This window comes from Arvicola amphibius, chromosome 5 (genome assembly GCF_903992535.2).
Source record: "Arvicola amphibius chromosome 5, mArvAmp1.2, whole genome shotgun sequence".
In the NCBI taxonomy this organism is placed as follows: Eukaryota; Metazoa; Chordata; class Mammalia; order Rodentia; family Cricetidae; genus Arvicola; species Arvicola amphibius.
Window position 1 is genome coordinate 139,306,036 of NC_052051.1, and position 27,495 is coordinate 139,333,530.

The 27,495-nt window shown below is 43.5% G+C and overlaps 1 protein-coding gene across 3 annotated transcripts in view; it reads left to right on the forward strand.

The window, feature by feature from the left end:
* Nedd4l (NEDD4 like E3 ubiquitin protein ligase) overlaps positions 1-27,495 on the forward strand; it is a 319,449-nt gene that overhangs the window by 173,152 nt on the left and 118,802 nt on the right. For all 3 annotated transcript variants that reach the window (XM_038329752.2, XM_038329751.2, XM_038329753.2), the window contains 3 exons: positions 1,276-1,357; positions 4,333-4,371; positions 7,380-7,433. In XM_038329752.2, coding sequence (XP_038185680.1) covers positions 1,276-1,357; positions 4,333-4,371; positions 7,380-7,433 — 175 coding nt within the window. The remainder of the gene's footprint in view (positions 1-1,275; positions 1,358-4,332; positions 4,372-7,379; positions 7,434-27,495) is intronic.

Genomic DNA, 27,495 nt, shown 5'->3' on the forward strand with positions numbered 1-27,495 from the left:
AAACTGGCACAGTAGAATGATAGAAATAAATTAGCAGGTATAGGTAGATAAGTAAAACCAGGAAGGCGAATATGTAAGAAAACTTTTGTGTTTTCTGAGTTCTGGAGAGTAACAGATAAGGAATCCCAGCATACAGGTTATTTTTCCGTGTGTGTGTGTGTGTGTGTGTGTGTGTGTGTGTGTGTGTGTGTGTGAGAGAGAGAGAGAGAGAGAGAGAGAGAGAGAGAGAGAGAGAGGTGGAGCGATTTGTGTGGAGATAAAAAGATAACCCTGTAGAGTCATCTCTCTCCTTCCACTTTTATGTGGGTACCAGGGATTGAACTTGGGTCCTTAGACTTACAAGGCAGGTTCTTTACCTGCTGAGCCATCTGAGTGTCTCCACCCCAATGTTTCAAAAATGAAAACCTGGGTAATTTTGGGCATTTGGGTTAGAAACACTAGAGAATCTGAGTAGATTGGCACTCTTAGTAGGTGGTCTACGTTAGGTACACCTTTCAATACTTCCCTTGCTGGAGGATGAGGCTTCTCAAGGTAAAAACTAATATGAGTAGATTGGCACTCTTACTAGGTGGTCTACATTAGGTACACCTTTCAATACTTCCCTTGCTGGAGGATGAGGCTTCTCAAGGTAAAAACTGTAATATGTGCAAGGACTTGTAGTCAGAAAACAGAAAATTTAATTTAGATTTTTTTCCAGTATCTGTCTTTGGATAACCATTGAATTTCCTAGGCTCCAGTGTTCAGTTCTGAAGTGTTGGTTTATTTTATCTGTCATGATTTGGGTGAATAATCATAGTTTTATCTCCACTAGAAGAAAAATAATTTACCCACATGACAGAAATGAGAATATGAATGGGTTGTAAACTTACGTTTTCTTGATACATTTTTATTTGTGGAAGCAAATAAGCTAATAATCTCAATAATAATAATAATAATAATAATAATAATAATAATAATAATGCATTAATCCTAATAATCGCTCCAAAAAATCTGTCTAAAGTCTGAAAGTGATGACACCTTTAATTATTTTGAGTTGATTATTGGAAAGATCATGTTTAAAGTTAGAACACTGGTTTCTTTGTGTTTCTGTCTTATTTAATTTGGGCTGTTTGGCAGGAACATTTATCAAAATATGCTGCTTAGTGTGTGGACTTAAATATTAGCTAGGGCATTACCTGGTGTTTACATTTTCATTCCGTTTTGCTGCTTTTGTTTGCTTGTTTGTTTTTAATAGAAAAAAAATAGTAGCATTAAACCTGAGCTGTTTCCTTACAGTGACCCCTATGTGAAGCTGTCATTGTATGTAGCAGATGAGAACAGAGAACTGGCTTTGGTTCAAACAAAGACAATTAAAAAGGTAGGTTGGCCAACTTCTATGAAATTCATATAAGTTGTAACTTAACCCAATTACATTTTATATTTTGGCTTTGTAGAAATTTATGTTTTAAAAATAAGATAGCAATATTTTTATTTTAAGTGTATCTAGTATTACATCTAAAAATCGCCCATAGTACAAAACTTTTCCGTGTTTTACCCGAGTTATCTCTATAAAGTTTTTTTTTCCCCTTACAACATATAACCAAACAAAATTATTCTGGTTAACTTAATAGTTTTCATAAAGTTTATTTAATGAAATGGATGGTGGACTTGGCAGGCAAAAGAGGAATGGTTTGATTTATGAAATAATTGGTTCTTGAGGAAGCAGAATGCTCAGTCACTTGAAAATACATGGGATGTGTTAATAGTAAAGCTATACATGTGTGTGTGTGTGTGTGTGTGTGTGTGTGTGTGTGTGTCTTTTTCTGGTGTGTGTGTGTGTTGTCATTCTTATGGAAGGAGAAATTAACATGTATGTGCGGAGGCCAGAGGCAAAAATCGAGTGTCTTACTTAATCATTCATCCACTGTATTTTGAGGCAGGGGTCTGTCACTAAACCAGAATTCTCTGGCTTGAGTAGATAAGCAGGCCAGGAAGTCCCAGGATCCCCTACCTCTACCTCTGCCACACTGGGTGTTAGCACAACAGGTGCTGTGAATTGCTCTGCCCACTGCTTACATGGGTGCTGGGACTCCCACTTAGCTGTGCATACTTTAACAACGAGCATCTTACTGACTGAGATCTCTGCATAATAATAATAATGATAATAATAATAATAATAATAAATAATAATATCTAAATTCACTCACCTCTATGCTTTTGTTTATATATAAAAAATATAGGTATACTTCATCTGTATATCTTGGGCGAGGATGGGGATGAGGCTTTCTTAAAGTTTCATGTTTTCTACCAAGAATACTATATTTGTGTTTTGGAGTTGTTTGTGAGTTATTATTATCCTCCCCTACACACACACACACACACACACACACACACACACACACACGCATACACATACACACACGCATACACACACACATACACACATTGTTTCTATGAAATGTTTTCTGATTCCAGGATTGTTTTAAAAAGATTGTGTCTTGCCGGGCGGTGGTGGCGCACGCCTTTAATCCCAGCACTCGGGAGGCAGAGGCAGACGGATCTCTGTGAGTTCGAGGCCAGCCTGGTCTACAAGAGCTAGTTCCAGGACAGGCTCCAAAGCCACAGAGAAACTCTGTCTCGAAAAACAAAAAAACAAAAAAAAACAAAAAAAAAACCAAAACAAACAAACAAAAAAAAGATTGTATCTTTCCTGCTGCTATGGAGACACTTCGGATCAAACAAAAAAAAGATTGTATCTTTCCTGCTGCTATGGAGACACTTCGGATCTATGGCACAACCAGGTCATTTTGTGTAGGAAACAGTGTCCTTCACCTGGCATTGGAAACCAGCGGTGAAACCTGTTTGCAAACAAGCCAGTGTAGAGATTAGTGGGAGGCCGCCTATGAGGAGGGAGGCCATTGTTCCCAGTGTTAGGCGCTGGCACTTGTTCTGTTCCCACTGAAGCTGGGGTACCTAGTCAGAACTGCAGTCAGGGGGCCTTGTCCTCTGCTGGGCTAGAGCCAAGGACACATGCCAGTGACTACGGTATTACAATGCCTTTCATTTGGAGTGGCAGCCCTGCTTCTCCCTCTCTTCGCCAGCTGGAGGGAGTGTCTCCATTCTCGCGGCCCCGTTCCTGGTTAGTATTGCTGTGTTGTGCTGTGTGGTGCTGGACTGTGCCCTGCTTGTGGGAGAGCTCACGCTTCCTCTACCTGTGTCCCTGCTCCTTTTGCTTTGTGGTTTCCTTTTGTCCCTGGCCTGCCTGGCAACACCTTCTGTTTCATTCCATGTAGCTGTCTTCCAGTTCGGAAGGGGAGCATTCGTCACCCCCAGTTCCATCTCAGTTCTATTCATACCCCCAAAGTGCTGTCATTTAGGGTGGGGTTCTTTGGAGTTGGGGGTGGGGAAAGTGCAATTTTTTGTTATTTTTTAATCGATGTCAATTGATCATTGTCACAGTGCTGTTCTGCATGTGTGGAATAGTAAGCTGGGTTTTTCTCTTTCCCCTGTTAAAAGGTAAATATGTTGGCAAACTAACTTTTCATTTTCAGTATCTTCTGGGTCGTTTGTACAGGTTGTGTTTCTGACTTTTTTTTTTTTTTGCCTGTACAATTGTGTGTGTGTGTGTTGTGTGATGTGTGTTGGTTGTGTATGATGTGTATATGTGTTCCTTCATAGAAAGTGTGCTTCATGTTAAATTAGAAGACTGTTTATTTAGTTCAAGCTCAATACCAGAATTTTATTGCTGTGTTCTTACAGGATGCATATTTAAGGTGAATGATATGTGAATGAAGGGGATCAAAAGGATATCTTTTAAATTATTACTTTAGGGAAAAGGAAAAATACAGTATTCTTTATTGTGTATGTGTGTGTGTGTGTGTGTGTTTTAAAATCTCCTCAATATTGTTTTCTGTGAAAATATTCTTCAAATATCGACAATGATGTAGGTAATGAGAACTTTCAGCCTTTCCTCTGTGAACACACACTTGTGGCAGGTAAAGGGGAATCAACAAAGTGTACGTCCTTCTTTGACAGAGTCAATCCTTTTTAATGTCATTCTCTAAAGGGGACTTTTGTTTTCCGTGGCTCTTTGTTGGTAAGCCTCAGCATTTTCCCTTCGGGTGAGTTCATGCAATTTAGGGTTTCATAGTCATGAATCATGACTTTCATAAATATAGTGTCTCCCCATCCATTTTGGGTTTATAGAATAGTCTCAGATAATTGACTAAATGTTGCTTTTATTATCATTTTGAAAATCGCTTTTATGAGGAAATTGCACAAATGTGAAAAGCTTGTATCGCATTAGTAACAGCTCCAGCACAGCTGAAGATCACAGAATTCTCTCTCTTCCAGACGCTGAACCCGAAGTGGAACGAAGAGTTTTATTTTAGAGTAAGTTTTTCTTTCATTTTGTAGTGATACTATTCATACCTAGATTGATATATCAAAATAGACTCATGGAAAGAAAACTAGATAGCATTTTAAAAGTAAGAAATTTCTCTTATGGCAGGAAATGTTTGGGTTGGTAAAATGTCCCAAATTTTGAAAATCTGTGAAAGTTTCATTTATAGAGGAGAGATAGAAAAGGTCCTCAAGATATCATGTTCTTTTTTCAGATCAAACTTTTCTTTAAATATAATATTTAAATATAAAAATAAGACTTTGGGGTCCAGTTAATTCCAGTTCTTCTTTGTTTTGCAACCTTTAAAAAATAAAATTTGAAGGAAAAGAAAGGCAAAAAGACAGTGCAATTTAAAACAGTAGCTGAGGGTTGATCACCTTCCTGGACCTGGGGGGTGGGAGGACCTTGGTCTTAACATAGAGTAGGGAACCCCAATGGCTCCTTGGCCTGAAGAGGGAGGGAGTGGGGGTATGGGTGGAGGGGAGGGGAGGGAAGGGGGAGGAAGAGGGGAGGAGATGGAAATTTGTAAATATAAAAAAATAAACCAAAAAAAACAGTAGCTGAATGATTTCTATGTGATGCGGATTATGAACTGCATCCAGAGTAGAGAGATAATTAAAAGGAAGCATCACAAATTACCAGTGATGGGGACAGGGGTAGTTCAGTGGTCGAGTACTTCCCTAGCATTCTGGAGACCCTGGGTTTCAGCTCCAGCACTGCCTCACCGCAAAAGACAGAAAATTACCAGTTATGTTCAGGATAGAAGGGAAAGATTTCTAGTTCAGAGATCTAATGTGTGCAATTACTTTCAATACCACCGAATAGAAGAACGTTTCCTCAGCCTCCGGCACCCCTTGTTTAGAACAGCTGGATACTGAAGGGGATTCTGTGAACTGATGGAGACCGGTGCTTGCTGGTGTTTGCTAGCAAATATTTGGAAGCATCAAGCCCCTCAACCATTTAACTGGAAGAGAAGAAGGAGTTTCCCTTTAAAAATGAAAATTTGAGTTGTCTGTATACCCTGGATGCTAAGACTCACCTCCAGACTGCTCCAGCTTAGGCTTTCTAGTGACTGCATGCTAAGAGCCAGGCACACAGTCCTGGCTTCTTTCAGCTGTGGTAGGATTTTCTGTGCTGCAAACTTGGATGACTTTCCCTGCATCTGTTTTCTGTTATGTTTAGAGCTGAAACATGGTTCTGAGGTTTTAACACTTGGTAGATCCCATGTTCAGCCTCTACCAGATACAGTTTAGATAAGTTGGGGAAGGGCTGAAAAGCTGTTGGTGGCTGAGAAGTGTTACTAGATCTTTATTGGTGTTCAGATACAGAAAGCACTTTCTTGGGAAGCTAAATCATTTGCACTCCTTCCATTTGAACTGCATTGTATGAATTTTATTATATATAAAACTTTGTCAATAAGTCTTACCTATAGGTATATTTGTTTCTCTTTTTCTTTTTTTTAAAAGATCTTTGCTTTATTCCCTGCTTAGTTTCTTAACAAATGCCTATTGCATGCCCATTTCTACTATAGACTATTGATGCATTTCTGATAGGTGTGCAGCCTTTGGCAGAGTTGATGAACAGACAGCCATCCATCTGCTTGTTCTGTTGCAAAGCTTTCTGCCTACACGGGGCCAGGAGCTCAAGTTGAGCACATGAGCTCTCTGTGCTACAACCAAATATAATTTCATCCCATGTTCCATGGGGAGCCCAAGCCTAGCATTAGACCCAAGTCACACGCCTGTCATTGACACTCGCTTTGAGAACTTAAGGACACCAAACATTCACAGTCTCCTGGAGAAGTCCGTTCCATGTAGGCTTTTCTTCCCTGATGGATAGGCGAGCGTGTCAGTAGCAACACCTGATACCGTGTCCGGCAGGATTGGTAAGGTAGGCAGAGGCACCTGAGTCCACATGATGAAACACAGGTTATTTGGGTGAGTTGGGGTAAAGAGAAAGAAACACACTGACAACTCTCAGGGCTGTGACTTTGCCTTAGCCCAGAGCAAGTCCTGATTGCTCAGTATACTGGCTTGTGTGCTCCTGGGTAAATTGCTTCACCACCCTCTGGGCCCAGTGTTTTCTGTGTGAAAATGAAGTGATAGTTAGACGCTGTTGCGTTGTTGGGAGAATAAAATGAGACCATAAAATGTTAGTAGTTCAGGAAATAATAGTTGGAGGTGGGGCACAATGGCATATAGCCGTTTGCGTGTTCATCATTACCATCATTAGGCCAATGAGCATAAGACCTTGATCTGCAGATATGAGGGTAGCTTTGTAGAAGAGATTGGAGCTCCTTCAAGACTGTTAAGAAGCACCGGACTGAGCTCCCAAAGTTCTGATGAGGAGCAGAAGGAGAGAGATCATGAGAAAGAAAGTCAGAACCATGAGGGATGCGTTCACCCACTGAGACGGCAGGACAGAACTAATGGGAGACCATCAAGTCCACTTGGAATGGGACTGATGGAACATGCGACCAAATCGGACTCTCTGAAAGTGGCTGATGGTGGAGGCTGACCGAGGAGCCAAGGACAATGGCGATGGGCTTGGTCTCTACGACATGGACGGGCTCTGTGTGAGCCTTGTCAGTTTGGTTGCTCATCTTCCTGGACCTGGAGGGAGTTGGGAGGACCTTGGACTCAACATAGTGTAGAGAACCCTGATGGCTCTCTGGCCTGGAGAGGGAGGGAGTGGGGGTATGGGTGGAGGGGAGGGGAGGGAAGGGGGAGGAGGAGGGGAGGAGATGGTAATTTTTAATAAAAAAATAAACTGGAAAAAAAATAGAAGCACTGACAAAAAAAAAGAAACAACAATAAAGATACTGCCTTTTTCTGGTATGCCTAGATATTTGGGGTAGAATAATAGCAGATAAACAGGTCAGTCATTATTATACAGTAGAGTCCACTGTGCTAGAGATCATTCTTGATTCTCCCTGTCTCTTGGATCAAATTTAAAATGATACCTGTTGATATTTAAATATAGTTTCTGTCCCTTTTAGGTAAATCCATCTAATCACAGGCTCCTGTTTGAAGTATTTGATGAGAACAGATTGGTAAGTCCTTGGTTTTGAGTTTTGCTTTCTTTTCTTAAAAACTGATTTTTTTTCGAGTGGCACTTTTGAGATCTTCCGGGTCACTCTCAGCAGTGCACGTGCCCCCAAAGAAGACTATTTGTGTCTCACTGTTCAAGCTCTCAATACTGGCAAATATTTGTGTGTTGCTAGGACAAAAGTTTTATTTGGGTATGTGTATATTTTTATAGTTAATATTGATAAAAGTCACCTATGATAGCTCATCCCAAATGCCTCATTATGCTTTGTGTAGGGAACTCAGATGTGAAGGTGCATCTGTAAGGATGCCTTCAATCCTGTAACCAAGGCTTGTGGCCATTTAAAATGTTCCTCAGGCTTAGAATACCACAGTGAGTTCACGGACAACTCTATGGCGATTGTCTCTGGGGAAACAAAAATCTAATTAGCAGTGAATAGTTAAAGCAAATCTCCTTTACTGTTGAAGTCAAACAGTGATACCTTCTCTAGAAAAATACCTTAGAAAGTCATTTCAAAGGACGAGCATAAGGGCTGGAGGTGTGGCTCTGTGGCTGATTCCTTGCCTGGCATGTGTGAGGTTTCATTCCCCATTCAGTAAAAATAAGAAACCGATATATAAAATAAAACCCACCGAAAGAAAAATAAGGAATCCCAAAGACATGCTTGCAGATAACTGACACAGCAAACTTTTTATATATAGATCTATAACATATGTGTAATTGACATGGAATATAAAGAGCGTGTGCGATGACCAGAGGACAGCTTGTAGAGTTGGTTCTCTCCTTCCACTTTTCTGTACGTTCCAGGGACACAGGTGACTGTTTGCATGACAAGGGCCTCTATTGACTGAGACATCATGCTAGCCTAGCGTTCTCCTAAGTAACTAGAATGTTTACATAAAATTCCCATGAGCCTCCTGTCCCAGCTTTGAAAAATGAACATGATCAAGTTATGTGTAAGTCTTGAAAGCACCCTTAGAAGTGGGAATAAAATTCAGGGCGCTTGATTGATTATACTCCTGTTTACTGCCCTGCCTAAAGGGAATGTGTGTTCATGACCTCATCTTTCTACAGAATTCAATTGAGACTCCACACATTGTAGACTAGCTTGAGGTTGACAGAAAGTATCATCAAGAGGATTCTCGAGACAGAGTTCTGCGCTCCGCTGTTATTAAGGATGAAACAGCTCTGCTTCAGAGTCTGAATGTGATTAAATGCTGGTCAGGGGGCACACAGGGTCCAGCACCTGGGCATCTCAATGTCAACTTATGCTGGGGAATAGCCAGAACATCTACCCTTAATAAAGAATTTGTGGGCAGATATAATCTGACGCGCTTGGCTTCAGTCTCCCAGATGGAAAGCTAACAGATTGTACCTCCTAGCCCACCATCTTTCCAGTTATAAATATGGATCACGGTGGCTTTGTTGAAATGGAATGTTTCTTGTGGGAGTGATCGCTAGGGGCACTGAGTAACTCTTGTGTGAATTGCTCAGTGTAGTTCCTGCCTCTCATACTCTGATCTAGCAAGAGTAGTAACTGAACTGGTGACATTCATTGAAATAACGCAAGCAGTAAGTCTCTGCAGGGACAGGGCCTCCACAGACCGATACTTACCTCTGATTTGAGGTGGAAAATCGTTTTGAAATGAAACAATGGTCAGACTTGAAGAGAAAGTGCCTCTTCGTGCTCTCCTACTAAAAGAGATTTCCTGTTTAGAAAGTCTTGTATTCCCCATTTGTGTGCTCTAAAATAATGCTTGCAGTTGCGTGACCTTGCCGTGGGTAAGAAAGGTATTTCCAAACCAAAAGGAGGCTCTGACTACAGAGTACTTTAAAAACTGTGAGCGGTCCTGTTTTATATGTTGTGCTATCTGCCATGCGGCTACCATGCATAGATTGCCAATGGTGGTGGTGATGGCCTTTTCCCTTTGTTGACTGTTAATCCAGCTGACACAATACGTGACTGGAGTCTACTTGGAAGTTCTGGCATCGAGCAGACTAGAGTCTAGGTCTCACAGAGCATATTTTTGCCATTCAGAACTCTGTGATTTTAGGAAACACGAGGTTAATCCACCACACCCTCTGCTCCAGAGCAGTTAACAAAGACAGGCCTTGTCGATTTTAAAATAAGTTTTTCTCACTCTTTCCCCTCCTGGCTTTTTTTTTTTTTTTAAGTCCCACCTAAATAAATCTCTTTGTTAAGGAACTGGTGTTTCTGGATCATAGGAAAGAGTATATTTAAAATGCAGAGAGTATTTCCAGGTTCATTATGAATCTCTGCTGACAATTCTTTGGACATTCACTTTTAGTTCTTAGATTTTTTTTTTCCTGGCCCATTGCAGACAGCAAGATTTTTAGGTCTGTGACCCAACTGTGGTAATCCCTGATGTGTTCTCCCAGGAAAACAGCTCCAGGCCTTTCTTCTGTATGTTTTTTTTTAAGTTAAATTACTACAAAACCCACATATACTGCTCTTCAATTTTCTCTCTCTATGTGTGTGTGCATGTGTGTGTGTGTGTGTGTGTGTGTGAGAGAGAGAGAGAGAGAGTTATGAGAGAGATTTGTTTTTTCCAGCTGTGTTTCTTTTCTCTGTGAACTGCTGTTTCTGGTGATCATATTATATGTGGCACACCCCCCCCCTTTAAATGCAGAATGTTTATAGTAAGTAGTAAGAGCTGGACCAGGCTCACAGCTGGCAGTGCCGTGTTGTGCCCCCTGTGCCTTCCCTTGGCTATTTTGTTACTTGTAGATCATGGTCTAATTATTTCCCATTAAAGGGACACTAATTCCGTAGGGTGTGTAATCGTATTTATAGTACATTTTATTACTTTGCATTCCCTCGTGGCAGTGTAGTGATATCATAACAGAAACAGAACATTTGATGCTTGAGAAGGTTCACCCTGCAGCCAAGCTCTGTTTTACTTGTTCTTTGGTGTGGTGGGGAGGTGGAGGACATACCTTTGAGTGCTTGTGCTTTGTGCAGGCTTCCCCGGCGTCAGCAGGAGAGAGACCTAGTGCTTGTGGTAGTTGGGAAAGCATTGCCCCGTGAGTGTGATGGGTCAGATTTACAGCGGCATAGCTGTGCCTGTGTTTGCTGCCTCAGTCAGCTGCCCGAGCTCCCTGCTGGGCCGCCCCTTTCTGACAGAACAGCAGCAGCTGGGAAGGAGCTGTTTCAGGCTCTTGCTGTTGGGGGGGTGGGGGGGACCGCAAGAGAGGGGAAACTTCACTAAGTCCAGAAGCTGGCATTGGAGGGGGAGCGGGCGGTCATGTGTCTCTGGCCATCCTACCCACTGTCACAGAGTAGATGAGAGCTTTTTGCTCTTTGCTCTTATCCAATCATGCCTGGAATGCTGCTTGCCACTTGGGCTATTTCTGCTATCTGTCGCTCTTGGTGCCGCAGCGCTAACAGTTTGGCAGATGGGACACTTTTTCTTGGAGTTGGTGTCTTTGGGTTTTGACTTCTGGCATTGCTGGGCGTGTTGTCGCTCGCTCTCTCCCTCCTGGCCCCCCTGGTCACCATGGCCCATCGGCTTCGGTTTCATTTTGGCTCTGGACGCAGCAATACGGCCCCCGAGTCTGAGATTCTAGACCAGGAGAGAGAAGAGGACTTTTTCATGGCATTCCACACGCTGCCACGGAGAAGCAGCCCGCACCCCTTCACCCAGAACACAGGGGAAGACGGTGGCCTGCAGGAGGGCGTGGGTGCTCTCAAGCGCAGCTCCTCCATGTTCATACCGCAGCTCCTGACCGGGGTGGACACCAGGCCCACTCGGAGCTCCTCAGTGCAGATCTCGCTGCAGCGCAAGGCCGCAGACGGTGCCACAGACAGCTGCGGGCCACCCGAGGGCCCTGACGACAGGCCCCCGAGTGCCCAGGCTGACCTCGGAGACCAGGCCGCAGCCACAAGGGTCTCGACTCAGATTAGCTCATCGGAGCCCTCTCCAGTGGACACTCCGGGAAGCTCCCCTCCAAGGGCAGCCTGGGATCCGGGGACTCTGATCAACGGCACTTGTGATCACCGTGGTCAGTGTCCCCGCTTGCCTGAGGATACAGAGGAGGCCACCCCAGGCCTGCGCATCCAGCACAGAGCCTCCAGTGCCGATGTGCACCAGGTGCGGCTGCTGCCCTTCGGCCCCGATGGCCAAGCAGAACCCAGACGCTGGTCCCTCCAGCATGTTCCAGATGCTTCTGGGAGCTCCGGAAAGCGCTGCTTTGTCTTTCAGCTGCAACAGCCCCAGCAAGGAGCTCTGGGGCTGGGCGGTGACTTCAACTTTGGCTTCACTGGCACTAAGGGGGACAGGTTGGTGAGGTATCCGCGCATTCGGCTGGAGAGGAGTACCTCATACCCCACCCAACCCCGAACAGGCCGGGTGAGCCCCACCGAAGACCGAGGGACCCCAGAGGCATCTCCTCGGGCCAGTAGGATGGTCCCGGAGATCCGCAGGACAAATTCAGAGAGATCCCCGCAGAGTCCAGGATGCATGTTCAAGATCAGGCAGGATCAAAATGCAGGGCAGCAGCATTTCCGAATTCTTGTGACTCGGGGACCTGAAGAAGCTCCCCAGAACCAAGAGGAGACTCCCAAGAGTCCTGGACACCCTGGAGCTGCCACTCCGGTAAGTCGTGGGTACACGTGTTAGATGGCTCAGAAGGGACTGGGCCAACACAGAAAGCTTGGTTATTTTGCAGCCTGATTCTCTGATGAGGGAATATCTTTCCTGTAGGAGTCAGTGGATTCCAGTGTTTTGGTAACGGTCCCTGAAGCTCGTCTGTAGGTCTTTGACATAAGATGCTCTGTCTGTTTTGGGATCCTACGTTTAATACACACCCTTTTTAGTTTAGTTTAGTTTAGTTTAGAATGGAAGAATTTTAAAAATTTATTTCTTACAGTTAGTCTGCTATACAGCAAGTCAGTGTCTAAATGTGCTGATGTTGGCAGTGTTTCGAAACCTTGTTTGCAAATATGATCCCTGATACCTCTCAGATAAAGCTGAAAGGCTGCTGTTGGGGAGAGAAGCATTTGAGCCTCTTAACCAAGTACGTACTTGATTCTCCCTAATATTATCATTAATCCTCATCGTAAAACTGATTGTTTTGGTTTTCGTGCCAGTAGGTTATTGTAATTTGGGGAAGGTAGAAGATGTGTTTTTTTGTGGGCAGATTGGCAGTAGACAAACTTAGAGAAAGCTGTGGTGGGGCCTTGGTTCACAGCAGCATAACTTAGCACAGCCCGCTTGAGTGTCTAAGCCAAGGATGCTTAGGGGATAGTACCCTGTCTCCAGCTGCGGAAACAGACTCCTTAGAGTAGATTCTGGCTTCACCGCACGTGCGTGCTTGCTCACCGCCTTTCTGTGTAATGGAGTACAGAAAGGCAGCTGCTCACTGCCCAGCCCGTGATGGCGCTGCCGCTTGTGGAACTGTAACCAGTCAGGTTTGCTTGTGCTAGCCGTCACTCATTGAGTGTTTTCTCAAGGAACAACCTCCTTCATGTGATTGATAGTTTTAGGATATGATCAGGAGATGCCTGTAGGCCTTTTTGCTTGGGTTTCAGTATGCCTTGTCTTTTTAAAAGTAGGTAGCTGAGTTGGTATCCTAGAGTACTATGGATCTTTGTTGACTTGTGTTTGGAAGTGTTTCTGGTGATCCAAGTATTGTGCCTCTATCATTGATTCCTCTCATCCTTGTAAAGGAATAAACAGATGTGGAAGGCTTCTTTACACCCACTAAGTCTTGTACCTCTTCTTGGTCTGAACCAATACAGTTTTCCTCTACTATGGTACAAGTTTTAGTGAGTTCTGACAGTGTAGTTTGCTGAGCCTACCCCAAGGAGTGAAATAGTTTCAAGCTCTATTAGCACAATCGCATGTTCAGCCAGGTCCACCCACCCGGGAGGAGTGACTTTCCTCAGGCTGAGATGGCCACTGAAAACTGCAGTCGTGATGTTCAGTGTTGAGGATGGATGCAGTTACAGAACCAAACTTTCAGTCTAGAATTTCTAATGGAATTTTAAAAGTAATAATAATATAGCCTAAAATTATGAAGATTTTAAGAAGGGCTCTTCTAACTTACAAGAGCTATGTAGAACCGTGGTCCTCAACTGCGACCCTTTAATACAGTTCCTCATGTTGTGGTGACCCCAGCCATGAGATTATTTTCATTACTGCTTCATAACTGTAATTTTGCCACTATTATGAATTGTTATGTAAATGCCTGACATATAGGAGAGTCTTAGGCGAACCCTGTGAAAGGGTCATTCAACTCCCAGAGGGGTTGTGACCCACAGACTGAGAACCAATGATGTCAAGGAAGCCCATTGTGGAACAAAGAGCTTGCCGTGGAGACAAAGCGCTGCCTAGAGAACAGTTTCTCATAAGCATGCACTTTGGATATGTAAATAATTAGCACATGCTTGGCAAGCTGGAGCTTTTCTTTTAAGCAGAAGCCTTTCCTTAAAAGCAAGCAAGCATGCGAGCAGACCTGGTGGTGTAGCGGAGCGATCTGCCATTCACCGGTTTTGTATGAATATCATAGGGACCACGAGTGTTAGGCTTGTCCAGCAGCTGCCTGGACCTTATTTATATTGAAGGAAAACATCGCCTTGGGCGCATCTACAGTCTGTCTGCCACTAACCTCTATCAGTGTTTCAGATACCTGCTGTTTCAGTCTAAGGACATTTCATCATTTGTTTAAGTGAAAAATTAAGTACAGTTGATTACCCAGTCTGGGTGTGAGTGATGTAGGAAATCTTTTGCTTTGGAATTCCTTTTTCACTATGTGGCTCGGTGTGTCTTTGAATGTGCCTCCCAAACAGTCTGGTGTGACCAAATCTGAAAGTCTTTACTAGTTATATCCTTAGAGAAAACTGCGGGGAATTCTATGAGACTAGACTTGCCCAAGGCGGTCACCCTTTACAAAGCACATCAGTCATTAGAGGCATCAGCTGTAGTAAGGTAAATACCGCCAGGGTCTTAGAACTCATCCTCTCTGCCTGAGGCATTCGTCAAAGTCTCTTAATGAATTGGTTACTGTCTTAGTCATAAGCCTCTTGACTGTATTCGAGTTATCCTGAGAAGATTAGACCATTTCCCACAAGCACCCTTTATACACAGAACTGCCGAGTTCTTTATTTCTGGGCCTGAGGAGCCAACTTTCTGGTCCATTGATATTATTAAGTATTCAAGGTCTTCCATGTATATGACATCACCCTAGTTATGTAAAGGAGCTGGGGCTTTCTTAATTTGTTGCTGACACAGAGGTTCATAAGTAAACAGAGGGAGGAGGGCCCAGGAGCAAAAGCAGGAGTCCTTACACCTGTCCCACAGGAACAGACTAGAGAGGTTCACCTTCCAGCTCAGGTGCTCTGCGCTTCCCCAGATTCTCCGAGAGCTTCCCCAGATTCTCCAAGAGCACTGTGGCCTTTTTTTGTGACTACAGATGGACTTCACTGGATGACAAATGAATATGCAAAAATACTTTTATGTGGAGAAAAATCTCAGTTTGAGTGTCTCCCAGAGAAAAGGCTTTTACAGAAAAAAAGTTAGTATTAGTTTTTTTTTTTTTTTAAAGAAATGGTCAATCAAAATTTACCCATAAGTTTATTTGAAAAACAAATTGTAATGGATAGGGGGATAGTTGTATTCCATAATTGACTTTTGTTTTGTTTTTAAACAGATTTTGTAGTTCAACTATTTTCAGCAATATCTTAAAAAACCATCACATGGGGCTGACACTGGCTGTTGTCACCAGGACAGCTGGTACTTGGAGTGACCGCTCATGTTTTACCTCTTCACAGTTGAAGAGTCTTATTCTTATTTTGCTCAGAAAGTATGATATGGGACATAGTTGCTTTACTGGACTGTGCCAACTGGCCTGTGGGGCACTGTTAATCCACTGTTTCAGATAAAGGCATGGCAGCATATTGTATAGTAATTTATGTGTATATGATGAGTACACACACGTGCATGCTTGTGCGCATACACACATACACACACACATACACACACAGTACATACTAAGCCTTAAGACCGTTTTAATGTTCCTTGTGATACAGCATTCTTGCTGAAAAGTTGGGTGTGCACCATGGAGCATTACACACTGTCCTCCTGGAGGTAGGTGGTAGCGAGGGCCCTAGGCAGGTACTTGTCTGGCTCTGGAGCCTGGCACATCATCAGTGGATATGTCCAGTGCCTCTCAAGGTCCCGCAAAGTGTCATTCTTGTTGCTAGTTCAGAGTAAGTAAGGCTATTTCTGCACAGGAGCTGGACACAGGACCCAAGTGGTACCTGTGAGCAGTTCGTCCTGATAAACAGGACAGCGTGTGTTGATGGCGTGGGAGGATGTATTGACCTCAGTGTCTAACCTGATTCTTTCCTGCCATCATCAGGTCTTTCCTAATTGCTTGAACCCCGAGTGGCCCTATAGTAATTCAGTTCTTAGAAAGAATTAAGTAAAGGGCCTTTGTCTATCTATTTTTTTTTTAATCTTGCAAACATTTTGGCTGTGTGTTTACTTCCTTTGGCCGTGTCGTTTGGCTGTGATAGATTTCCAGCGGTGGAAGTCACTCACACTCTGCACGAGCTGAGGCATCTGTGTGAAGTGTCCCCACTGGGTGGCTTTAAAATGAAGGCTCTCCTGGAGTTGCGCCTCAGTAGATCCTGCCTAAGAGAGGGTGTGCCAAGATGATACGAATAGTAGAGAAGCCTTGAGGCAGAGTTGCCAGGTCTCTAAAGCCAATCTCCAATCTCATGGCACAAACTAATACATTCAGCTATGTCTTCATAAGGCCAAAAGATAGTCAATCCTTAAGATGATATTCAAGTATCATATCCCTTGCCTGGTCCTGTTTGGTTGGGTATTTTTATGTGGTCAGCATAAAATAGTCCTCCTACATGTGCACACTGAAGCCACCAGCTAGATTCTTTTAATGAAAATAATCCCTATTCTTGCTGGAAGCGCTTAACTAAAGATTTCTAACCACATATTTTTATTTAAACTTCTAGTTTTGCCACTTGGGACAGTGGCGGTAATAAGGGAAGGTGAAACTCATGAATGATGCTTAAATTGTTGGTAGAATGCACAGCGACAGGAACTGAATTTCCTCGGTAAACACCAGGAGACTGGCAGTCCCAACCTGGAACTGGCCAGTGGTCGTTCAGACATTTATTAGCCTGTTACAGTCTTCATTACGTGTGTTACAATTCAGTCAAGAGGTATAGACGTGTACAACCTGCCTGGAAGAGACAGCCATAGACAAGAAGCCGCCCACCATGCCTGCCCCTCTCAAGGCATTAAAGGATGGAGCACCCAAGGAGAAATGGCGAGAGTGAGATCGCCGAGATTTTCCAGATGCTCCTTTCTCGGGTCCGTTGTGTAATTATGCACGATGTTGTCCTAGTGTTTTCTTCCTGATTCACTTGATGGCTTCACTTGGACCTTCTTGAGCCAGCTGAGCTACAGAGGGGATATGCTTAAGTGAGACAGGTGGCCCCGTCTGAGTGGGTCTGAGAGTAAGTCCCTGTGTCCTGGCCAGTTTGAGGCTGTGTCCTGAATCCAAGTGTCTCTTAGCAGCACCACGTTTGAACAGGAAGTTAATTGAACAGGGGGATAGATGGTGGAGTAGGTTGAATTTCCAAAGGCCTGCTTCTTAGATGGGGATCATTCTAGAACTGTAGCCTGTTCTGAGACTTAGGGGTCAAATGCTCCTAGTCTCAGCCATGGGAAGCCAGAGAGATCAAGGTATAATTAAGTTGGAAGGAGCCCCGATTTATTGACTTGGTGATTGTTGTTCAGGTTTGAAGCGGAGATACTGGAAATGTACTAGCGAAAGAGTGTAGCGTGGTGGAAGCTCTGGACTCCTCCTCAGCAAAATTGGTGGGGGGGGCAGGGCTAGAGAGAAGGACGACTTTGTAAAGGAAGTGCTTTGTATTGGTTCCCTAAGCACAACTGCCATTCATCTTTCAAAACTGTTCCATGTTTCAGTATCAGTAAAGAGGATGAAATTTTACCATGTAGCAAGAGAAATAAACGTTTCTCCAGGCAAATCCACATTTCAGAAATTTTAAAGTTTACACTTTTTTAGTTCTTACAGGTGACCAGGAGTTCCGAGGCGCTCTCTTGTTTATAACTTGGAATCATTTTGTGTGAACCAGAAGCTATCCTTTTCTCATGGCTATGTGTGCTGGGGCTAGTTAAGTATAGAGGTGCTTGATTCAGCTCAGTCCTGAGAGGAGGACAGTCATTCTTTTTATTCTAGAGATTTGAGAATTGAGTCCTTTAAAATATATCGAATGGTTCTTGCATGGTGCATTTGCCCATTTCTTTGACTTTTTAATGCTTTGTGATCTCATCTCTTGAGTTCTTCCCCATGTTCCTTTAGAATGCAGGGCCACTTACAGAGGAAGGAAAATGCTTTGGGCCAGATTTTTATAATTGAGTTGAATAGATATTTGAGATATATAAAAATATTTTAATATTTGTATTAAAATTCTAACCTCCTGCCTACCCCAGCCAACCCCCAAAAGTCTAGAATTTTTTCAAATCCAAATTTCAGGCCAGATGTTAAATCACAGAACTAAGATACCTCTTAACTTCCTTAAAGAATTAATCCCAGTGAGCGGTAGGCTACCATCACCAGCTCTAGGCTTCTTTTATTTATTATCTTATTTATCATTTCTTTCCTTTATTAACTAAAATGGATTCACAGCGATATAAAGCCTTGTCCATCATGGATTTATACTCAATTAAAGAGGCATTAGATTGCATACAATCTCAGCCATTTTAATATAATTTGAACATTTCAGATGATTTAGCCCCACATTGATAAAATCATGTCACTTAACAATTAGAGAATTTGAGGTTGGAAATAATAACACCACAACTACTTATGGATCTGGCTTTCGAATCGTTTTTTTAAAAATTAGTTTTTTAAATTCTAAGGTTAAGGTTCTGTGGCTCGAACTGTTGGTGTTAATTGAAATGAAGTTATAGTCTAAGCAGAGGCCTTGATGAAGACACGCTTGTTTTCTCTTTGTTTTGGGGAGGCGGGGCTGAACTTGGTGTGACATGGGTGCTAAGAAGGCCACTGATGCTGGACCACACCCTCACCTCCTCTTCTCCTGCACTTTCTAAGGCCACTGATGCTGGACCACACCCTCACCTCCTCTTCTCCTGCACTTTCTAAGGCCACTGATGCTGGACCACACCCTCACCTCCTCTTCTCCTGCACTTCCTAAGGCCACTGATGCTGGACCACACCCTCACCTCCTCTTCTCCTGCACTTTCTAAGGCCACTGATGCTGGACCACACCCTCACCTCCTCTTCTCCTGCACTTTCTAAGGCCACTGATGCTGGACCACACCCTCACCTCCTCTTCTCCTGCACTTTCTAAGGCCACTGATGCTGGACCACACCCTCACCTCCTCTTCTCCTCCACTTTCTAAGGCCACTGATGCTGGACCACACCCTCACCTCCTCTTCTCCTGCACTTCCTAAGGCCACTGATGCTGGACCACACCTCCACCTCCTCTTCTCCTCCACTTTCTAAGGCCACTGATGCTGGACCACACCCTCACCTCCTCTTCTCCTGCACTTCCTAAGGCCACTGATGCTGGACCACACCCTCACCTCCTCTTCTCCACTTTCTGAGGCTTGCTCTGGCTTCCCATAAAGGGGGAGAGGGTTCTGAGAGTACTGCACTACTGCAGTCATGTCTAGGACCCTTTGGAAATGAAAACTCTTTGATAAGTCTCTTTCCATATATTTATCACATTGAATTTTGGAAATTTTCATTTCTGCTTTCACATATGTGGAATAAATCAGTTGGTAGTTTGTTTGGTTTTAGTTGGTTAGTTTTTGTTGTGGTAGTTTTTTTTTGTTTGTTTGTTTGTTTGGGTTTTTTTTGTCTTTTTTTATTTTAAAATCCTGATCACAAGCATGTCTTCCTGAAATTAAAGTACTTTAGTGTTTTAATTCTTATTAAATATCAATTCCCTTTATACATATTGCCATTAAACTTTGAGCTTTTTAAAAAGTATTTCATATTTAAAAAAACCAACCCCCCCCCCAAATCCCTATTACAATCAGATGAAGACCTGTTACCCCAAGGTAGCCAATTATGAAAATACAATTGGGACATTTCCCTATGAGTTTTGAGACTTTATTGCCTAGGAAGACCACAGGAATGCAGCTTACTGCCTCTTGACAGAGATTGTCAAAAAGATAGAAGTTAAACAACTATTTTAAGCTTCATAGCTGGAGTTCAGAGGGTACAGGGCCATCTTGATCCCTGGTAAATGGTTCATTTTCCTATAAAAGCAAGAATTGTTCATGAGTGAGAGAGATACTCAGGTGACATGGGGTGGCCATTGCCCATAATGGCCTTGTACACTCAGAGAACTTCTGATGCAACACAGGACGCTGAGGAAAATGAGATGCCACATTGGCCCTGTAGGTACTGACCCAGGGACTACGATGTTACCGAGGTTTCTGCCTCTCCCAGGAGGAGGTGTGACTGATGGACTTGTGTTGTGTAGCAGTTTCCTCTTGAGATTAAAACATTCCATCCTGCAGAGAAGCTCCTTAAACAGTAAGGCAGGCCGGGCGGTGGTGGTGCACGCCTTTAATCCCAGCACTCGGGAGGCAGAGGCAGGCGGATCTCTGAGTTCGAGGCCAGCCTGGTCTACAAGAGCTAGCTCCAGGACAGGCTCTAGAAACTACAGGGAAACCCTGTCTCGAAAAACCAAAAAAAAAAAAAAAAACAAAACAAAACAAAACAAAAAAAAACCAAAAAAACAGTAAGGCAAACTACTCAAATAGCCTCAGGAAGTCCCTGAAACTGATCAGATTCACTAGGCCCTCCCCTTCCAGAGTAAGTAATAATGACTGCTGAGACTCACTCTCAGACAAGCAAAGCTACAAGGAAGACTCAGACCAAACCATCTGCCTGGAAGAGGTTTAGACCAACTGAGTCAGTTCGAAAAGACCTGTTGAACTGTCTGCAGACTGTGCAGTATGCTACAGGTTCTCTCAGCTTTTATGAGCTGTCACCTGTGTTGGGGTGGGCTTTGGTGTCTGAGTGTTTTCTGCTCCTGGAGGTAATCAGTTGATTCACCAAGTTGAACTTTGATGGTATCCGTACTTTGGTCTGGCATGGGTTCCCTATCAAGAGTGAGCAGATGTATATGTAGGGTCTCCCCAGCAAGTTTTCTCATATAACAACAAGGCAGCTTATAAAAAGGTACATTCAAAAGAGTCAGTATTTCATCATGGGGGTGAAAGTACATAGTTGCTTGATCTAGAAAATATCAGAGTCTGGGGTGAGTGAGGGTAAGGGCTGGAACCTTTTTTGGTAAGGTACTAACTGTGGAATTTTGAAAGAAGAACGCATTTTATATACATATACGATATATATAATATATATTATATATATATGTGTATGTATGTATATGTGTGTATATATATATATTCAATGTTTTTAAGTCAATGGTGGAAAATCCGTAGTTGCACTTTTCTCGCTTGCCATGGAGGACTGAAGGGTTAGCCTGCCAGCAGGAGCCCGGGCAGTGCACTTCTACGCGTGGTGCCTGTGTCCTGGTGATGGAGCAGAAAAATCCTGGATGGCTCTAAGTGTTGGTCTCTAGTTCAGTGCCTTTGTTTTGTTAGAGTATTTTAGATGTCATGGGGGAAAGAGTTGGTCATGTTGTTCTGACTCATGTAGTCATAATATTTATTCAAACCTTTTCTAAAACCTCTTTTTCTGACCAATGAGACTGTCTTCTTAAACAAACACGTAGGACTCCCCAGAAGGATCCTCCCAAGACCAATAAGAAAGCTACGTGAGGGAAGGTAGCAGAGAAAAATGTATAGCTCAATGAAATAAATAAAAAAAAAACTTTAAAAATTTAAAAGAAAGCTAAGTGAACTCAGAAACTCTTCTTTCAAGCCAGGTACCATCCCAAATTCTGGGATACAACTGGGAGCAGAACCAACCAAATCTTTGCCAGCAGGGGCAACGGTGAGCATAGGAGAAGATAATGATGGTCACAGAAGAGGAACCAGGGCAGGGACCACATGAGGCAGCCAAGGAAAGCCACTTTGTGGGATGCAGAGCACTTCAAGTCAATAGCTGGGAGGAGATGCTTTAGACGGACAAGTGTGTGCAGTTCAGGAATACAAGACTGGCAAGGAGGTGCACGTGGAGGGGCTTGAGGGGAGAGTCTAGTGTCATTCCTGTTGCTGTGATAAAATCCTCTGACAGAAAGTAACTTAGGGGAGGAAGGTTTCATTTGGCCCACAATTCAAGTTTATAGTTCATCCCTGCAGGGAAGTCGTAGAAGCAGAAACTCAAGACAGCTAACCATAGCCCATCCACAGACAAGAGCAGAGAGAAGTGAATGCATGCATGCTTAGCACTCAGCTCACTCCTAGTCTCAGACAATCCAGGACTCAGACAGAGAACTGTGTCTTCTCCTATCAATCAAGACAAAACTACATAGATGTACACATGGGCCAACTTCATCTAGACAGCTTCTCATTGAGACTCTTACCAAGTCTAGATTCTGTCATTAACTATTAAAGGTAAGCTTTATAGATGGTGTATAGAGCCCACCATGAAGTAGCATCATTATAGGGTGCACAGATAATGGAGCATATGGAGATAGAAGGCCATAGAAGGGCTCTGGTGGGGCAGAGATGGACCACAATGGCCACTACATTAAGGGTGTTCAAGGCAGTAGGACCTGAGAGCCATCGGGGGAGGCTGTTGTAAGCTCATGTCCCCTTCAGGGATGGAAGGGACTGGCCCGAGTTACATTGCTATCTTCAACTCTTCTCCCATCCCCAGTTATTCTCCCGAGTACCAGGGACCATCATCAATTCTCAGAGGAGGTCATCTCACCTCAGTATTTAGCCTACCATTTTCATTTTGCAATGCCCGGGAAATGGGGAGCTTTTATGCTCCTCCAGGGAGTGTTATTTCAAGATGTTTTCAGCTGCCTGTGTCATGCCTGGATGTGGGTGGATGTATTTTTGCAGCTTTGCACCAGAGAGTCAGCTTCTGATTTGCAGACTGCTGCTTTTATTATGGGGCATATTGTCCATTGATGAATAATGCGTGGGCTACAGAGCCGATATATAGCTTTTAAAATAGCTCATTTATACTGCTAGCTTCACCCCTGGGGTGAGGCAGGCCCTTCAGAAGCATTTTCTGGGAGCAAGGTTTAGAATGTTTTCTTCGGGTTCTGGGTCATCGGTTCATCCTCTGCCTGTCATATATTTTCTTGGTCCACTGAGGACCTGAGGGTGGGCACCCAGACGGTCTGAATTCACTGAAGAAGGCATAGACGAGGGGGATGTTGGGGTGACTGATGAGGAAGTAGATGCTCCTTTGAGCTACTAAAACATTCCTCAGAATGTGTACTTACAGAAAGGGGACAAATAGACAACATGATTTCCACAGAAGTCCTATGGGTATCATAGAGTAACCGAAGCCTGCTGTTGCTTGTTTCTGTGCCTGAAGAATGGGGCCTGTCTCACGTAGAGGTTCTGTGTGGGAAAGGAGGTGCCCTGGGGCAGGGGAGGAACCTCTCACAAGGTATAATGGGGCTTGAGAGCATTCCTGCAGCAGGCTTGGGCACAGTGGGGTGAGAGATTAATACACAGACGGCTTCCTCTCTTACCCACCCTGTGTCTACAGGTCAAGGGCCTCCTGTCACAGGAACCTCCCTGGGTGTTGTTTTCCCTTTGCACAGAGTTCTTGTTTTGCCTAGTGTGTTGCAATCTGCAGCCAGTGGCCAGGTGACATCTGTTGGAATGCTGATGTGTGTTGCCAAGCAAAACAGATGCAGGAAGATTTGCCAAAGTGGGGAAGAAGGGACAGAGTGGGAGGTAGGGCCTGTTGGGGGCAGACAGCAATAATGGCAGTATTTATAGACTGGAGGGCTCAAGTTTCATACCATGCTACTTGAAAACCCTTAGGAAAACTTTCTGTTCTTGCCAGTGTTTCCAAGCATATTGAATGCTTATTTCATTGTCCATCCTGTGTTCAAAATAGTGTTTCAATGGTCCAACAGAGCAGATGTGGTTACATAGTAACATTCTGTTTTCTATAAACCACTGGGCACCAGATTTTTTTAAAATTTGTGTTTGTGTTGGTTTTGAAACTGGCCTGGAATTTGATCCATAACTGAGACTGGCCTTGAACTCCCAAGCTTCCTGCCTCTGCCTCTGCCTCTGCCTCTTAAGTACTGAGGTTACAGGAATGTGCCGCTGTGACTTGTTACATATATATTATGTTAACTTATTGATATGCTCGCCATTTTGCTCACTTAACTCCCAATGAGCTAAGGTCTGCTGCAAGCCATGCTGATCAGATTTATAGAATTTTATTGTGATTATTCAGTATGAAAAACCAGACTTGTGACCAGAGTGGGTTTGTTGGCCAGGAAGGAGTAAAGGGGTACGTTAATTTCTCTTCTTGTAACTAACAAGCTTTGACAATACTGGACAAGAAGCAACTGAAGGGAGAGTTTTCTTTGATGAACATTTAAGGGGATCCAGACCATCTTGGCAGATATGAGTGGGAGGCTGCTGGTCACATTCATTCATAGAAACCAGGAAGTGATATGGGTATAAAAATCTCAAAGCCTGCCCTTGCTGACCCATTCCTTCCATCTAGCAAGGCTCTCCCTCCTAAAGGTTCTCCAGTCTTCCCGGCATCACCACCAGGGCACCAAGTGTCCCAACACGTGAGCCTAGGAAAGACTTCGTACTCCAACCACAACACAGTGGTATCACCTGAGGTTACTGATGTACAGTCAGGACTGAGAACAGCTGGGTAAGCTGATGTAACTGCCAATGCAGCCATAGACGTGACAACAAGCCATCTCTTCTTACCTGGCCTTTGTCACTCATAAGTCTGCATGTTATGTGGTCACTGGGCACAAGGATGTGCTCCACAGAATGAATTCGGGATACAGCTGGGCGAAACCTATGCATTCAAGGCAACAGGATGTTCTGTTGAATATCGTCAAAGTCTGTATAACAGAGCTTGTCTCTTGGAATAGCTTAGAGGTAAAAGGATTAATTTTCTCATAGGTTTCCAACTGTAAGACGTTAAGTGAAAGTAGGGTTCTAACCCCAGCCAGGCCCAGGCCGGTCTGGCCTGTTAGGGCTTGTGCATAAATGCCTTTTCTCCCAAGTCGTTGTATTATCTCCCTGCAGTAAATATTAGCTGAGCACATTTTTGCGGCTTTTGAAACGCCACTTCTTGAAAGGGGAGGCCAAAGTGTTAGATTTTTGTAATTTCAGACAGAGTTGGGAAGTGGTTTCTTCTTTGTTGTTGGAAGCAAAATATTAAAAGTAGAGGAGATGGTAGAGGTTCCTTGGGTCACTTTTTTGAACCTGACATTATATTTCCTTGTCCAAGGGTAGGTAGGCAGGTAACACCAGAGTTTGGGTCTTAGTGGGCCTGATGCCCAAACCACTCTCTTCCTGATGTTTGGGATTTAATTGTGGCCAAATCTGGGCCATTTATAGTTTTTATTGAACGAACCATGGGAGAGGCAGCTTGGCTTTCAAATTGCCTAATAGTTGACAGGTGTACATTGCTCTCTTTGATGCCATTCTAAGTAGGCAGTCCCATGCATGTCCCAAGGCTTTTACTCAAGGTAACCTTTGTGACACATAATCTATATGATCTGGTTAGTCTTGACATCATTGAGCATATCTGTTAGCAAAGCTGGGACTAGGGATATGGTTCAGTTGGTAAAGTGTCTTGCAAAAATAAGGTTCTAAATAGATTCCTAAGACCCATCTGAGGAGACAGGCAGATCCCCGTGGTCCCCAGCCAGTGAGCCTAACCTACCCAGGAAGCTCCAGGCCAGCAAGAGATTGTGTTTAGAAAGATGAGTGGCACCTGAAGTGTACCTGAGGTGGTTCTTTGGTCTCCGTACACATATACTCCTGTGCACACATGAACAGCATGTGCACACACACGCATGCACAAGCACACACATACCCATAAATGATGGTGGAGCTAGTAAGACAGGCAAACACTTGCTATTTTGATGTCCTCAGATCCCTGTGTTATTAGATGTCCAGAGCTCATTCCTCCGTTCTCTGCTGAGCCAGGGACACTTCCTACAGCTTTCAGAACAGTGGACTCGTGTGGTTTGCTGCTTCTCACCTGCTGAGGATGTAGAAGGCGGTGAGATAAGTTTGTGATATTGTTCATAAAGTAAGAACACACAGGAGGAAAAATGAAGTGGTTTCGAAGGAAGTACGCGCTGCCGTCTTCTGCCTTTCTTTGGATTGCTTTTCTAGTTCACTCTTTGTCTTCACCAAGCACCTCTGCAATAAGAAGAGAGTTTTTAGAAGATGGGATTCACAAATTCAGTAGGATCGTTTGAACCCCATTTAACACAAGTTTTAGTGGCTGGCCCTTGTTAATGCTTCATAAACAAATATTAGCTGATTTGGTTACTGCTCCCTCTGAAAGAAGAGGCAAGAATTCCTTACAGTTGCCTAAGAATTGAATCTGCAGCAAATCTAGCTGCTGAGCTGTTGCCAGCAAACAGGTCTTAATTCATATTTTTTGTTGCCATGTAGGACATGTCACCCATTCAGCATTAACACATTTTCTACCATACTGTAATGGAGAAGCCCTGGGAAAAAAAATCAATAAAAATATTTTTTTAAAAAAAATTTTATAGCTCACTTGATGACCAGCATCAGCAACTTTTCTTTTTATGACTTGGGGTTAAAGGACTTTGGAGAGGCAGAGGTTTGCTCACTTCTATAAAAGCCACAGTAAGATTACTCTTGGGTCGTGGCTACCTTTCCTCTGACTGTATTTCTTAAAAATTGTTCTCTCTAGTCTTCATTAAACCCAAGTAGATGGAATTTTAAGTCACTCTTTTAGACACATGCTAGAAAACAAATAGTTTTAAAATGATTTTATTTGTTATTTTGAGACAGGGTCTCATGTGGCCCGATCGGTCTTGGATCCCTAGTCTTCCTGCCTCCAACTCGGACTGTTGAGATTATAAATATGCCTGGCTGTGCCCAGTGCTGGGGACCAAACCCATGACTTCCTCATGCTGGGCAAGCATTCCACCAACTGAGCTACATCCTCAACCCCAAATTAATTTAAGATAACACATACTAAGTAGCCTTTTCGAAGAAGGCTGAGGTCAGTGTAAATTGTGGAGATTATGATCTAAACCAAACAGGGTCGTCGGAGGTGGTGACCAGCTTTAGCGCTAGGGTTCCCACCTCCTATGCCAGCTGTGCATTTGTCCCTTGTTAAGCACCAGCATGAAAGTGTAACTGAGAGTGGGGGGTCCCCGCATCAGGGTTATCAGGTCATCTGTTGGTAATAATTATATAAGAATATGTTTCTCTTGCGTCTGTATTTTGCCGGCAACGCTGACAGAGCCTCTCCCCAATCTCAGAGTTTCGGGAGTCTATTAATAAAGCATGTGGAGGGAATTAGTTGCTAATTTTGGCTGGGCTTGAAATGAGATTGTCAGCAAATTTTAACTTCAGACCCAGGACTGCAGCTTACTGTGGACTGGGCATCATTTGCGAACTAGAAAAAAAAAAAAATGCAGAATCTCTGAAAAATAGAAAAACGTCAAATACTTTGCATGTCTTAGACTTTATACCTGTCAGTGTTACTTGAGAACGTTGCTATGTTTTCTTTCTGGATTTATTTGTGTTAAGATATGACAGTTAATTCTATTAAACAGGGACTACAAGTCTGTACTGGTCATGAGTCCCTCCACTGAAGAGTAAGACTTAAGTAAATGTTTACTTCTAAACTATTATAGGTACAGAGTAACTGTGCATTGTTCCTGCCAAAAGGAAATGGATATTTAATTCAGCCTCCACCTATCCAAACAACCATGAAGAAAAAATAAAATCGAGGCCAGGACAACTCTTGACTCTCCTGCTGTGGCTACTGTGTACAGGGGTCAGCCTATTTCTAAATCCCCTTGACATACATCCTCAGGGAAGTCCATGGAGATAGAAGTATTAAATAAGACATAAGGGCAGGTTTAGGGGACTAT